We start from the raw sequence: 15,956 nt of genomic DNA, 5'->3' as shown, positions 1-15,956 counted from the left end.
TTTGGATGAGTTGGACCGCAGAGTGAAGGAAAAGCAGCCTACAAGTGCTCAGCATATGTGGAAACTCCTTCAAGAGTGTTGGAAAAGCTCTTTGAGAGAATGCCAAGAGTGTGCAAAGCTGTCATCCAGGAAAAGGGTGGCTTACTTTGAAGAATCTCAAATATATTTGTATTTGTTTAACACTTTTTTTGGTTACTACATGATTCCATGTGTTATTTCATAGTTTTGATGTCTTCACTAATATTCTACAATGTAGAAAATAGTAAAAATAAAGAAAAACAGTGGAATGAGTAGGTGTGTCCAAACTTTTTACAGGTACTGTATGTACATAATTAATCTAGACAAAGTGACAACATTGAAACAACCCACATGAAAAACATTTAAGTAACTGAAAGGATTGTTGCACATCTTGATCTGTCAGGTGCAGACGACCGTGAAGTACTAGAGAGGTCAGAGACTAGCACAAGCCTTAGTCCTGCTCCTGTGTCATCACAGCAATGCCCACCTGAGCATGCCGGATGGTGCGTCCATGGAGCTTGTACCCATCATGCTTCACCACAGCAACGGTGCCAGGCTCCCATCCCTCAGCAGGAGTGTGGCACACTATCTCGTGCTGGTAAGGGTCGTATTTAGCCCCAACGGGGCTCATCTTCATAAGACCGTGCTTTGTGAAGACCCCCTGCAGCCTCTCCTTGATCTGGGCCAGTCTCTGGTCCTCCTCCCCCTGCTTCAACAGGTCAGCTACCTCCACCAGGTCACGGCAGAAACTCTGGATCCCTGTAGGAGTGAAGAGGGATTACAACTGCACAAAGTAGAAGGACTATACTCGGTATGGGTCGGAGATGTCAGGGTAGGAGGAAAAAAAACATCTCACCAAACAGCTTGGCGTCTTGAACAAACTTCTGAGTTCTTCTTCGAACGTTGTCAGAGTCAGCCATGACTCTTTTGTATCTTTCCTGGAATACAATACAGCTTCCGTGAAAAAAAAAAAAAACCCACACACACAGACAGAGATTCCGATGTTGACGCACTAAACCACATCTCAAACTCATTCCAGAGAGAGCTGAGTGTCTGCGAATTTTTGCTCTTCCCTTGTGCTTGATTGATGACATAAGGTTACTAATTAATAAGGAACTCTCCTCACCTGGTTGTCTAGGTCTTCATTGAAAGGAAAACCCCAAAACCTGCAGACACTAAGCCAGGGATCTTCAACTAGATTCAGCTGAGGGACACCAGTTGGGGAACCCTGCACTAGGCCCTCCATGGAATGAGTTGGACACCCCTGCACTGAACCATTCACACCAACTATGGTGCGTTTGTCCCTCCACTTTCCCCCAAAACTCGTATAACGTCACCAACACTGCTGCGGTCATTCTCTGTGACAATATGTTGTTCAAAGTGGCTGGAGAGGACGCAGTAATGAGAGAAATCCTATACTAGTGGAAAAACAATATGATAAGGCAAAAATTAGGTTAAGCTTTTCATCCTATAGGGTGAATCATGAAAGGTGCTTGGCTACGTTTCATTCAGTTCACCCCATTTATTACGCGAGGAAATGCAAAACCGGCACCTGTCGTCATCCCACGCAAAAATGCTGACCATCATGACGCTGGCTGCTTACAGTTCTCTTTCCATCTGATTAAAGAGATGATGCAGTCCAGACAGGCCTGTTATAGGAAACTTTCTGAAAGGACATAGAGAATTAGCAAACTCATACACGCACACCCAACCACCTAAAAGGACCCGTCAATCAAAGCCGCCTGCAGTGCATCTCACTCAGACATAAGCAAATCACATTTCTCCTTTTCCAAAAATGGATTAAAAGCCTTGCCTTAGCTTCAAATACTTTCTGTAGGATATCAAAAACTAGTCTACATTATAGTATAATGCTAAATCAATGTAGCCTATCAATAGAAACTGACAAGGAAAGGTTTAAGTGGGAGGTATAGAGACAGCTGTGATACAGGCTATATGAAGATGAAATTGCCAACCATTACAAAATAGAAAAGCATGCAACCTGTCCACAGCCCAAGGATCAGCCGTTGATCCACAGCCCAAGGATCAGCCGTTGATCCACAGCCCAAGGATCAGCCGTTGATCCACAGCCCAAGGATCAGCCGTTGATCCACAGCCCAACGATCAGCCGTTGATCCACAGCCCAACGATCAGCCGTTGATCCACAGCCCAACGATCAGCCGTTGATCCACAGCCCAACGATCAGCCGGTGATCCACAGCCCAACGATCAGCCGGTGATCCATGTTTGTGAAGCAATGGGTGGTTATGTTGACACTACATTTTTAATTAGAGTAGGAGTGCTTTATCTAAATCTGTGCAACCACTTATTGATAAGGTCAAATCTGGCAGATATTTACTCTGCCTATAGCACAGATTCAATCCTAGTAAAGATTCCCTGTCTTAGGCCAGTTAGGATCACCACTTTATTTTAAGAATGTGAAATGTCAGAATAATAGTAGAGAGAATGATTTATTTCAGCTTTTATTTCTTTCATCACATTCCCAGTGGGTCAGAAGTTTGCATACACTCAATTAGTATCTGGTAGCATAACCTTTAAATTGTTTAACTTGGGTCAAACAATTCAGGTAGCCTTCCACAAGCTTCCCACAATAAGTTGGGTGAATTTTGGCCCATTCCTCCTGACAGAGCTGGTGTAATGGAGTCAGGTTTGTATGCCTCCTTGCTCACACACGCCTTTTCAGTTCTGTCCACAAATTTCTATAGGATTGAGGTCAGGGCTTTGTGATGGCCACTCCAATACCTTGACTTTGTTGTCCTTAAGCCTTTTTGCCACAACTTTGAAAGTATGCCTGGGGTCATTATCCATTTGGAAGACCCATTTGCGACCAAGCTTTAACTTCCTGACTGATGTCTTGAGATGTTGCTTCAATATATCCACATAATTTTCCTTCCTCATGATGCCATCTATTTTGTGAAGTGCACCAGTCCCTCCTGCAGCAAAGCACCCCCATAATATGATGCTGCCACCACCGTGCTTCACGGTTGGGATGGTGTTCTTCGGCTTGCAAGCATCCCCCTTTTTCCTCCAAACATAACAATGGTCATTATGGCCAAACAGTTCTACTTTTGTTTCATCAGACCAGAGGGCATTTCTCAAAAAGTACAATCTTTGTCCCCAGGTGCAGTTGCAAAACGTAGTTTGGCTTTTTTATGGCGGCTTTGGAGCATTGGCTTCTTCCTTGCTGAGCAGCCTTTCAGGTTATGTCGACATAGGACTCGTTTTACTGTGGATATAGATACTTCTGTACCCGTTTCCTCCAGCATCTTCACAAGGTCCTTTGCTGTTGTTCTGGGTTTGATTTGCACATTTTGCACCAAAGTACGTTCATCTTTAGGAGACAGAACGTGTCTCCTTCCTGAGCGGTATGACGGCTGTGTGCTTCCATGGTGTTTATACTTGCGTACTATTGTTTGTACAGATGAACGTGGTACCTTCAGGCGTTTGGAAATTGCTCCCAAGGATGAACCAGACTTGTGGAGGTCTACAATAGTTTTTCTGAGGTCTTGGCTGATTTATTTTGATTTTCCCATGTCAAGCAAAGAGGCACTGAGTTTGAAGGTAGGCCTTGAAATACATCCACAGGTACACTTCCAACTGTCTCAAACGATGTCAATTAGCCTATCGGAAGCTTCTAAAGCCATGACATTTTCTGAAATTTTCCAAGCTGTTTAAAGGCACAGTCAACTAAGTGTATGTAAACTTCTGACCCACTGGAATTGTGATACAGTGAATTATATGTGAAATAATCTATCTGTAAACAATTGGTGGAAAAATTACTTGTGTCATGTACAAAGTAGATGTCCTAACCGACCTGCCAATACTATAGTTTGTTGACAAGAAATTTGTGGAGTGGTTGAAAAACGAGTTTTAATGACGCCAACCTAAGTGTATGTAAACTTCTGACTTCAACTGTAGTTTGAAACTTATTTCAAGCTATGTTTTAAAACGATATATATATAGGCTACTAGGCATAGAAGCATAGATCGATCCTCTTACTTGCTGAATGGCTATAAAATAGGCTACAGCGTTGACAATGAACTGGTGGGGAAGTTTGAATGGCGAGAGCGGCGTGATCCCATTGGCTAAATTGATACATTGCAAATGTAAAAAAATGGCAGAGATTATTATTATTTTATTCACACAAAGAATCCACAGACCTGTCAGTGGCAGTGCGCGTTCTTTTGGTCAACAGCTTATTTTCGCATACGAAAAGACGCAAAAATCCAACCTGTTTCCGAAGAAATAATTGACAGATTGCCGCAGGACGATATTTTGCAATCGGTGTGAACGACACCATAAACAAGACGTCCTCATATAAATATTTTTACAGACTTATTTTATTCGGAGAAAAAATAACGGACTTAGTGAGAAAGGACTCTTACCGTCAGCTCCCTGACCTGCTCCTCCAGCTTGCTGGCTCTCATCTCCAGCAGTCTCACATTGGTCCCCGCATGGCTGGAGTCATCTGTGGTGTCATCACCATGGCAATCATCACCTGTTCCCCACTGCTTTGCTGCTGTGCTGTAGAGGCCAATCACGGCGCTGGAATGCAAAATATGGAAGAGAAGAAATGTTCAGAATATCGGCCTCAATAGATTTTTTTACTTTGTGCTGTAATATTATTAGTAGCAATCAGGGCAAACCCGTAAAAACCCTTTATGTATGTTCCCCCAAGTACATCATGTGAAAGAATTCGCTGTTCAAACAATTTCCTTCTGAACAACATTTGACTCCTTAAAATCCTACTTAATGTGGCTGAGCGCCAACATCCCACTTCTGTGGGATTTGTAACAGAGCTCAGGCTATAACCACTAATTAACTCAGGATCCCTTAAGCCTAGATTTTGACAGAGAATGGGTGTAAACATAGAAGTGTAAACTAGAGCAGTACCAATAAGTGCTTCATGCTTATCTAACACTCTTATTCTGGTTCAAATAAACAGTTTAAAACAATAGATTCTAGATACAAGGATTGCCGTCTATGCAGTGCTATCTGAGGCATGATGCTTCAACTCCATTGACTGAGAGACTGGAATTCAATCAAAGCCACCACAGCAAGGTTTACAGTCTCTTGTTTACAAAGTATTGGCCTGGGCAAGACAAAGTAATTATCAGCTAGCTAGTTAGCTAGCTAAATCAGTGGTAGCTAGCTAGTTAATGATAACAAGCCATCTAGCACTTGAACCAGTATCTGGGCAGAGGAGGAGACGATGAATATAGCCCAGTTACCTACCATTAATTTTGACATTAGACAGCGCTGCAAGTTTTATGTCATAATATGTTTGTTACTCACCAAATATGGAGTTTCGCTGAGCAACTATAGTAATTTAGTGCTGTCACACCCAGTATGTACTATTGGTACTATACAGACAACTGGTAACTGACAAAAAAACGAGGTCAAATTATGACGTCAATGATCTTAAAAAGTCAGAAAGTCGGAGCCCGAGTTTCTGACTTGGAATTCCGAGTTGGATGAACGTTTAACCTCTATGGGCTAGGTGGGACGCTTGCAGTCATTAACCTCTATGGGCTACTCAATAGCCAGTGTAATCCCGTGGCGCGATATTCAAATACCTCAAAAATGCAAAAACTTCAAACATATGACTATTTTACACCATTTTAAAGACAAGACTCTCGTTAATCTAACCACACTGTCCTATTTCAAAAAGCTAGCATATAAATGTCACATAAACCCAAACCACAGCTAAATGCAGCACTAACCTTTGATGATCTTCATCAGATGACAACCCTAGGACATTATGTTATACAATACATGCATGTTTTGTTCAATCAAGTTCATATTTATATCAAAAAACAGCTTTTTACATTAGCATGTGACTAGCATGTGACTAGCATTCCGACCGAACACTGCCGGTGAATTTACTAAATTACTCACGATAAACGTTCACAAAAAAACATAACAATTATTTTAAGAAATATAGATACAAAACTCCTCTATGCACTCGATATGTCCGATTTTAAAATAGCTTTTCGGTGAAAGCACATTTTGCAATATTCTAAGTAGATAGCCCGGCATCACAGGGCTAGCTATTTAGACACCCAGCAAGTTTAGCACTCACCAAAGTCAGATTTACTATAAGAAAAATGTTATTACCTTTGCTGTTCTTCGTCAGAATGCACTCCCAGGACTTCTACTTCAATAACAAATGTTGGTTTGGTCCCAAATAATCCATTGTTATATCCAAATAGCGGCGTTGTTGCGTGCGTTCAAGACACTATCCGAAAGGGTAAATAAGGGTGACGAGCATGGCGCATTTCGTGACAAAAAATGTGTAAATATTCCATTACCGTACTTCGAAGCATGTCAACCGCTGTTTAAAATAAATTTTTATGCCATTTTTCTCGTAAAAAAGCGATAATATTCCGACCGGGAAAGCGTGTATACATATAAAGAGAGAGAAAATAAAAACATCTCGTGCCCTCGTGCACGAGCCTGAGTCTCAGAGTACTCTGACCAGCCACTATCCAAACGCGATAATGTGTTTCAGCCTGAGGCTGCCTCGATATCATTCAGCTTTTTCCCGGGCTCTGAGAGCCTATGGGAGCCGTAGGAAGTGTCACGTTACCGCAAAGATCCTCAGTCTTCAATAAAAAGAGCCAAGATGAACAACAACTTGTCAGACAGGCCACTTCCTGCATGGAATCTTCTCAGGTTTTGGCCTGCCATTTGAGTTCTGTTATACTCACAGACACCATTCAAACAGTTTTAGAAACTTTAGGGTGTTTTCTATCCAAAGCCAATAATTATATGCATATTCTAGTTACTGGGCAGGAGTAGTAACCAGATTAAATCGGGTACGTTTTTTATCCGGCCGTGTCAATACTGCCCCCTAGCCCTAACAGGTTAAAGCGATTTTCCCCAGTCTTTCTGAGTTGCCAGTTGTCTTGAACACACTGAAGTTGGAGATATCCGAGTTGTTTTAAAATGCAGCAATAATACCAGCGAAACAAATCTGACATGATTGTACCACTGTAAATTGAGAAATATGGACAGGAATTGTAACATTTTCTTGTTGTATTTGTCACAATTTAGTCCTAATCAACTCAAAGTTCTGTCAAAGTCACCACACAATTTGTTGATGTAGCCAAGTTTAAATGTAGGCCTAAAATATTATCAGGTTATTAGCCTACAGCTTAGTGAAAATTGCATTCGTTTTGGCTTACCTTTGACTGAAAGATGTCAGCCAGCTTGTTGGCCCTTTTCTCAACCCTTGCACCTGGCTATCAGGGGGATTTAGGAAGGTTGTGGTTGTTTTTACTTGATGATAACCCACTTAAGCTCATCAAAGGTAAGTGAATATTTATAATGCTATTTATGATTTTATTTGACTCCCAAATGGCGGGTATCTGTATTGCTTGATGTTGTTGTCTGAGCGCAGTACTCAGATTATTGCAAAGTGTGCTTTTGCCGTAAAGCTTTTTTGAAATCTGACACAGCGGTTGCATTAAGGAGAAGTTTATCTATAATTCTTCGAATAACAGTTTAATATGTTATCAATGTTTATGATGAGTATTTCTGTAAATTGATGTGCTCATTCACCGGAAGTTTTTGGAGGCAAAATATTTCTGAACTTTACGGGCCAATGTAAAATGGGGTTTTTGGATATAAATATGAACTTTATCGAGCAAAACATACATGTATTGTGTAACATGAAGTCCCTATGAGTGCCATCTGATGAAGATCATCAAAGGTTAGTGCTTAATTTTAGCTGTATTTCTGGTTTTTGTGACGCCTCTCCTTGCTTGGAAAATGGCTGTGTGGTTTTTCTTGTTTCTGCGCTGTCCTAACATAATCTAACTATGCTTTCGCCGTAAAGCCTTTTTGAAATCGGACAATGTGGGAGGATTAACGAGAAGTGTATCTTTAAAATGGGATATAATAGTTGTCTGTTTGAGAAATTTTAATAATGAGATTTTTGTTGTTTTGAATTTGGTGCCCTGCTATTTCATTGGCTGTTGAATAGTGTGTCCCGCAGGTGGGACGGTAGCGTCCCACATACCCCAGAGAGGTTAAATCATCACCCGTTTGGCGAAGTTGAAGTAGCCTGTGATTCGATGATAAATGAACAGGCACCGCAATGATTATATGCAATGCAGAACAAGCTAGTTAACCTAGTAATATCATCAACCATGTGTAGTTAACTAGTGATTATGTGAAGATCGATTGTTTTTTATAAGATACGTTTAATGCTAGCAAGGTCCTTTTGATGCTGCACTCACGTAACAGGTGGTCAGCCTGCCACGCAGTCTCCTAGTGGATTGCAATGTAATCGACGCCCAAAAAGGTCGATTACCGATTGTTATGAAAACTTGAAATCGGTCGACCTCTACTTACCATCACTACTGGTAAATTGCTAGCTCTGAAAAGATTCCCAAAGCAGATGTTTAGTATTACTGATAGTAACAGGCTGAGCAATAAACTAGATTTAAAAGAAGATGAAAAAGCCGAGCTTGCTAAATGTCAATGTGAACTGGACGACATATACAACGATAAGGCAAAGGCCAAATGGATTGAGAATGGTGAATGGTGTCTGTTTAATCCTACCTCTATGTGGTATCATATTCCTAACAGTTTAATCAACTTGGAGGATTTGAATTCCTAATGGAATGGGATTTTGTCCCTCCAAAATTACCTGTGAAATTCCCTGTTTCACTAGCAAATGTTTTCTTCTGGAAAATTATATTCAAGCAAAATTCAAATGAATAGGAAACCCATTTTCAAAGGACTTTGGTTTGACAAGGGTATTAATTTATGTCGCTCTTGCTGCAGGTGATTCCCTGATCCACCTCCACGCAGACGGCACCATTCTGAATACATCGGGCCCTTCTTTGGACACTGTTAACAAACCTCCAGATGAGCTTCAATGCCATACAACACTCCTTCCATGGCCTCCAACTGCTCTTAAACGCTAGTAAAACTAAATGCATGCTTTTCAACCAATCACTACCCGCACCCGCCCGCCCAACTAGCATCACTACTCTGGACGGTTCTGACTTAGAATATGTGGACAACTATAAATACCTAGGTGTCTGGCTAGACTGTAAACTCTCCTTCCAGACTCATGTTAAACATCTCCAATCCAAAATTAAATCTAGAATCGGCCTCCTTCACTCACGACGCCAAACATACCCTCGTAAAACTGACTGTCTTACCAATCCTCGACTTTGGCGATGTAATTTACAAAATAGCCTCCAACACTCTACTCAGCAAACTGGATGCAGTCTATCACAGTGCCATCCGTTTTGTCACCAAAGCCCCATATACCACCCACCACTGCGACCTGTATGCTCTTGTCGGCTGGCCCTCGCTACATATTCATCGCCAGACCCACTGGCTCCAGGTCATCTATAAGCCTTTGCTAGGTAAAGCTCCGCCTTATCTCAGCTCACTGGTCACGATAACAACACCCACCCGTAGCACGCGCTCCAGCAGGTATATCTCACTGGTCATCCCCAAAGCCAACACCTCCTTTGGCCGCCTCTCCTTCCAGTTCTCTGCTGCCAATGACGAACGAATTGCAAAAATCGCTGAAGTTGGAGACTTATAATCTCCCTCACTAACTTTAAACATCAGCCATCTGAGCAGCTAACTGATTGCTGCATCTGTACACAGCCCATCTGTAAATAGCCCATCCAATCTACCTAACTCATCCCCATATTGTTTTTAATTTACTTTTTTGCACACCGGTATTTCTACATGCACATCATCTGCACATCTATCACTCCAGTGTTAATTTGCTAAATTGTAATTACTTTGCTACTATGGCCTATTTATTGCCTTACCTCCTCACACCATTTGCACACAGTGTATATATACTTTTTTTCTATTGTGTTATTGACTGTACGTTTGTTTATTCCATGTGTAACTCTGCATTGTTGTTTGTGCACTGCTTTGCTTTATCTTGGCCAGGTCACAGTTGTAAATGAGAACTTGTTCTCAACTGGCCTACCTGGTTAAATAAAGGTGAAATAAAATAAAAAATAAATATGTGATTTTATTTGTTAGACAACACTGGGGAGTTTCTGCCATGAGTTCATTGGTAAATTTCAGGGTATTTCATGGTAATCAGAGAGAATATATGAACGTTTACAAATAAATTCTACTTCCTATTCTTGGACTTATTAAGAACATTTTATTATATTATGAAGTTGTTCCCACTTTCTAAGTCCACAAACGAATAAATTGAACCTTTTGGACAGAAATAAATTCAACAATAAGTGGATGCAATTGGCAATTAATGAAGTCATTTTGGTGATAATAATTCAATATATTGCTATGGAAGTGACCAACCCATACTATGGTCAAAAGCAACTACCTTTACCCTTAATTGTCCAGTTATCCCAAAAGTTAAATTAATTGAAAAATATTTTCTTCCATCTTCCATGTTAATGATTTCTTGCACAAAAGGTTCAATTTTGCCAAAACGCCTTGGTGTTTTTTGCTCCTCTGACTTTTTGAATTGTTTTCATGCTGCCATTCTAGTAAACTATGGATTGAAATTCATGAGGTTGTGTATAAAATCTCCAAAATTACCCATGTTTACATTTGATGATGTTGAATGGCATTATGCTTATCCTTGTAAATCATTATTATTTTCTTAAACAGTATTATTCTCTGGTGTTTTATTATTTAATTGTTTCATTGTATTCACACGAATGTCCCTGTATTGATGTGTAATAATGGTATTATTGTTGGAGAGATATATTTATAATTTCTATCTATTTAGCGACAGCTAGCTAGCACACGGCGTCGCCAACGACTGCTGTGTACCGGAGTCTACAGGACTAGCTGGCTAAACTAGCAGTGTCCTCCGCTCCCGCCTACCAAACATCTTCCCTCCATGTGGAACTGAACAGAACTGCAGGAAAACATTGCCCCACAGGCGGAGGACACTACCGGTGTGTACTAGCTACTGTTGTCGCCCACGCCTCTTCTTCTGTGGGCTTTATCGGCTGTTGGGCATCCAACGTTATGGTGCATTGCCCCCATCTACAGTACTGTACGAGAGCGCCCCTGCCTCCCGCCCATGTACTAGAGTCATGGCTTACAAATGTACCAATACAAGTATAAAGATGGGTTCCTGCAGATGTAGGAATGCCCACATGTAGGCTGGACAATAGAACGAGTCAAAATTACACCCAAGGCTGAAAAACGGCTAAAGAACATTGGCTAAGATGATACACTAGCGAGGGCCCATAGCAAATGAATGGAATCAAACGCTCTGTTCTGACTGGAGTGACGCTTAGGACTTCATTTAGCCTAAATGGCACCAAACAATGTATCCCTTTTTATTCTCTTCTTAGGACAAAACTGAAAAATAACAATTCGTGAAGAAAGTAAACACCCGCACCTCGATGGTACCGAGTGTGTTTATGTCTGCATAACGAGGAAGAATGGGGAAAAATGGCAACTTTGGACTATTTCTGGTCTAGCGATCGATGACAGCAGAGTAAGCTGTCCAACCAAATGTAGTTAGAAAGAGGAGGTTATCCTGATTAAAATGGTGTCCGACTTGAAAAAAAATCCTATTAAACACATTGTGAGATATTTTGCGAAATATACCAGCATGCCTCCCCATAGGAAAACAATGGGGGGAGCACAGAATCTCCAAGGGCAAAAGTTATTTTGGGGCTTGCGTTTGATGACAACCAACCGAGTACGCGGCCCATCCGGATATAATTAGAAAGAGATTATTATGATTAAAATGGTGTACAATTTGAAAAAAATCTAAATATACAGATTGCGAGATATTTGACAAAATAGAGAGCCATACCTATATTTCCCTATAGGAAACAATGGGACAACAGAGTTCCATGAGTCATTTTGTGTTGTTTACATTTGAACTACCAGCAACGTGGGCAGCTCTCATTGACAACAATAGCAAAGCAGGCATTGTGGCATAGAACAATAGGCTGGGAATAGAAAGTAATGAAGGCGAGTTGGTGCCACGGTGCTCAATAGAACTAATAGTAGCTGGCAGGCTGAACAATGCCCTAAAATAAGGCATATTTTTTCGTTATTACTTAAACTACGGCAAGCAAATGGGACATGTGGTAATATTACGAAACTGGGCTCATCGGCTGATGAAATGAACTAGTTTTTAAATCAGAAAAAAAGCATTGTTAAAAATGTCATGTGTCGAGCCTAGGATCGCTCCGAATTGCGGGCTGCAGTTCCACCCTTCTCGAATACCGCGTTTAGAGGTCAGAAAGAATCTGGAGACACCCTTCCGCCACATCTCCATTTGTCTGATCACTACACCAAACGAGTACCTTAGGAAAACGGACCCCTTCCTTTCTATATTCAAGGTCAGAATACGTGTAGAGAGAAAAGTGCATAAAACAGGAATACAATTCGATTCACTCGCGCTTAACTAGGGTCTGAATCCCCCCCTAGCTAACGTTAGCAAAGGCAAAGCTAACTAGCTAACGCTGGCTAGTTTGTTGAAAGTGTTGTCTTTACTTGAACGTTTACACTGTATGTTAAATGGCTAGAAGAGTAACTATATGTTGCCAATACTCACCTGCAATCATTTGACAAGAGGAGTTGTAATCTGCCGAAGCAGTTTAGATTTTTCCGAGTCGAGAAAAAACAGCGTATGGCCATATTTCTGAGATTCCGTTCAAATTCACTGCAGCGGAAGTTTAGGCCAGCCAACTGGTCGTCACTAGTTACTACAGCCACAAAATCACAAACCCCACCTATTTCTACAATTGATCAATTTATATTTAGATATAAATTGATAAACACTGCTAACCTTAAATGGAGACCCAAACATTAGTTTTCATGATTTTTTTACGATATTTTGGCTGTGCAATCTGGAGGAAACCCAGCCGTTCGAGTCTTCTTCCTCTTCTGTTGGGCATTATGGCGGAGTGCAAACCCGATGGTGCTGGATTGGGGTATGGTGGCGACTGGGACTAGGTTCTTACTGTTTATATTCTAGTTAGGAAACGTATTAACGCTTTGAGAATGTCTTCGTCAGACTGTTGGACTTAGAGGCTCTGGAGCTCTCCAGCATTTTCCCCTTTGCTGGTTAAATCTTGAGTCGACTGTTCATTTATACCTCAGTGGAGGAGGCTGCCCTTATCCTGCCTCTTCTTCTCTGGGGTTTATTGGCAGATTACACAACCTATAATATGTATTGCCACCAGCTACTGTAAAAGGGCAGTGAACGTGAAAAATAAAACATCCATTGTGGGGAAAAGATGACATACCACAAACATCAAAATAGACATACTACAAACATCAAATACAAAACCCATCCCACTCTTTCAGTCCAAGACACGTCCCTACACAGGCTCAGGAGCCTGCGAGGGCGGAACAGTATTCCTTGCAAGGCATCGGCTGTGAAGTCACGAATCCCCAAAAGCTTTCAGCCGCACTCAGTGATGCCAATTTTCTCCGATTTCTTCTCCGCTTGTGTCTTGTCCTGCCTCTTACAAAAGTGGTCTTTCCAACTGGTGGACTTCCAAGTACACAGGTAAACAAGTATTAAAATGAATTGGGAAGTGTCATCCTCATCATTGTGTAAGCTAATGACAGAGCCACTAATCTTACAGAATACACATTTAAAATGGTTTTATTAATATTTGATGGCCAGGTGTATATTATCTCGCTCTCTGATGAAAAAGACAGACAATATCAATGAACAGCTTTTATGTACAATAAAAATAACATAAAGTGCAAAAGTAATTAAAAGTAAAAGGCTCATTACACTGAGAAACAGTCAGTGAATTATGTAATAAGGAAACGTCTTTGTTTAGTCATTAGTCTCACATTACAATAACTATTTGGTTTTATACAGGTGTCATTCTATAGTTTTTTTCTGTCTGTTGTCCAGCTGCACCAAATTGTTAAATCGAGATCTGAAATAATGTTTCATATACATGAACAGTCGTTTCCTCTCCCTCTCTGACCAGCTTACTGTACGTGTTCTGAAGTTACTTTCATAGAGGTTACAACATAGAACTGTACTTCAGCATCTCCTTTAGGCTACTATTCCAACAACAAACTCACAATCGATACGTTCTATTTCCCTTTATTATTCTTTCGTGCAGATATGTGCATAATGTGAGTATGCATATTCAACCTCTGCAAACCACTCAGCTCTCAACATCTCAAGTCCAGCCCTTAGATGTGTCTGTCTGAAGGAACAACAGTACCACATGCAACACAAGTGATTACTGAATCACAAAACAAGTGTCATGCCACAGAATTCTGCGTTTCCTAGTGAAATAGGGCTTTGAGTGAGGTTCTACAACAATTCCAGGAGATTCAGTGTCTCGTCTTCCCCAGTCACACGTTTCCCAGCTCAGCGATGTGCAGTAAACGTTGAGCTCTCAAGAGGGGAGTGGAAAAGTTGAGAATGGAGTGCCTGCTTCACCCACTCTCCTCTCTTTCAAATCAGCTCCAACATGTTCCAAGACAAGTATAAGACTGTCCATCTGCATGAGCATCGTCTTTCTAAGTCCCCTTCTTCGACTCCCATTCCTGAAAAACAGGACACTCATGTAGTGTTGGTACATAAAGTAAAGATATGGGGGCTGACATTGCTGTTTGTTTGTTAGTCTGAACTCTGATTTCGTTACTGAACATTGAGACACAGTGCTACTTGAGAGAACAGGTACAGTTGAAGTCGGAAGTTTACATACACCTTAGCCAAATACATTTAAACTCAGTTTTTCACAATTCCTGACATTTAATCCTACTAAAAAATTCCCTGTTTTAGGTCAGTTAGGTTCACCACTTTATTTTAAGAATGTGAAATGTCAGAATAATAGTGGAGAGAATGATTTATTCCATATTTTATTTCTTTCATCACATTCCCATTGGGTCAGAAGTTTACATGCATTCAATTAGTATTTGGTAGCATTGCCTTTAAATTGTTTAACTTGGGTCAAACAAGTCAGGTAGCCTTCCACAAGCTTCCCACAATAAATTGGGTGAATTTTGGCCCATTCCTCCTGACAGAGCTGGTGTAATTGAGTCAGGTTGGTAGGCCTCCTTCCTAACACACGCTTTTTCAGTTCTGCCCACAAATTGTCTATAGGATTGAGGTCAGTGCTTTGTGATGGCCATTCAAATACCTTGACTTCGTGGTCCTTAAGCCATTTTGCCACAACTTTGAAAGTATGCCTGGGGTCATTATCCATTTGGAAGACCCATTTGCGACCAAGCTTTAACTTCCTGACTGATGTCTTGAGATGTTGCTTCAATATATCAACATAATTTTCCTGCCTCATGATGCCATCTATTTTGTGAAGTGCACCAGTTCCTCCTGCAGCAAAGCACCCCCACAATATGATGCTGCCACCCCCGTGCTTCACGGTTGAGATGGTGTTCTTCGGCTTGCAAGCCTCCCCCTTTTTCCTCCAAACATAACGATGGTCATTATGGCCAAACAGTTCTATTGTTATTTCATCAGACCAGAGGACATTTCTCCAAAAATTATGCCCTTTGTCCCCATGTGCAGTTGCAAACCGTAGTTTGGCTTTTTAAATGGCAGTTTTGGAGCAGTGGCTTCTTCCTTGCTGGGCGGCCTTTCAGGTTATGTCGATATAGCACTCGTTTTACTGTGGATATAGGTACTTCTATACTTGTTTCCTACAGCATCTTCACAAGGTCCTTTGCTGTTGTTCTGGGATTGATTTGCACTTTTTGCACCAAAGTACATTCAACTCTAGGGGACAGAACGTGTCTCCTTCCTGAGCGGTATGACGGCTGCGTGGTCCCATGGTGTTTATACTTGCATACTATTGTTTGTACAGAGGAACGTGGTACCTTCAGGAGTTTGGAAATTGCTCTCAAGGATGAACCAGACTTGTGGAGGTCTACAATTGTTTGGCTGATTTATTTTTTCCAATGATGTCAAGCAAAGAGGCACTGAGTTTGAAG

The 15,956-nt window shown here is 41.1% G+C and overlaps 2 protein-coding genes across 6 annotated transcripts in view; both read right to left on the bottom strand.

The window, feature by feature from the left end:
* Positions 1–201: 201 nt before the first annotated feature.
* Positions 202–12,745, bottom strand: grpel2 (GrpE-like 2, mitochondrial). Its single transcript, XM_014198112.2, has 4 exons — positions 12,583–12,745; positions 4,421–4,580; positions 875–956; positions 202–777 (listed from the first exon to the last, which is right to left on the bottom strand). The coding sequence occupies exons 1-4, from the start codon at positions 12,663–12,665 to the stop codon at positions 470–472; spliced, it is 633 nt and encodes a 210-aa protein (XP_014053587.1). The 5' UTR covers positions 12,666–12,745; the 3' UTR covers positions 202–469.
* An 880-nt stretch (positions 12,746–13,625) lies between these two features.
* afap1l1b (actin filament associated protein 1-like 1b) overlaps positions 13,626–15,956 on the bottom strand; it is a 43,011-nt gene continuing 40,680 nt past the window's right edge. For all 5 annotated transcript variants that reach the window (XM_014198107.2, XM_014198104.2, XM_014198106.2 and 2 more), the window contains exon 18: positions 13,626–14,552. In XM_014198107.2, the coding sequence (XP_014053582.2) occupies positions 14,526–14,552 (27 nt within the window). In that variant the 3' untranslated portion in view covers positions 13,626–14,525. The remainder of the gene's footprint in view (positions 14,553–15,956) is intronic.

The sequence above is a fragment of the Salmo salar genome, chromosome ssa04 (assembly GCF_905237065.1).
Source record: "Salmo salar chromosome ssa04, Ssal_v3.1, whole genome shotgun sequence".
NCBI lineage: Eukaryota > Metazoa > Chordata > Actinopteri > Salmoniformes > Salmonidae > Salmo > Salmo salar.
This window is presented reverse-complemented; position numbering and strand designations above follow the sequence as displayed.

Excerpts from the sequence above, each read along its gene's own strand:
- grpel2 (XM_014198112.2), bottom strand. The coding sequence starts at position 12,665 with ATGGCCATACGCTGTTTTTTCTCGACTCGGAAAAATCTAAACTGCTTC. Across the intron at positions 4,581-12,582 it reads CTCTTGTCAAATGATTGCAG|CGCCGTGATTGGCCTCTACA; the intron begins GTGAGTATTGGC and ends TTTGCATTCCAG. Across the intron at positions 778-874 it reads TCAAGACGCCAAGCTGTTTG|GGATCCAGAGTTTCTGCCGT; the intron begins GTGAGATGTTTT and ends TCACTCCTACAG.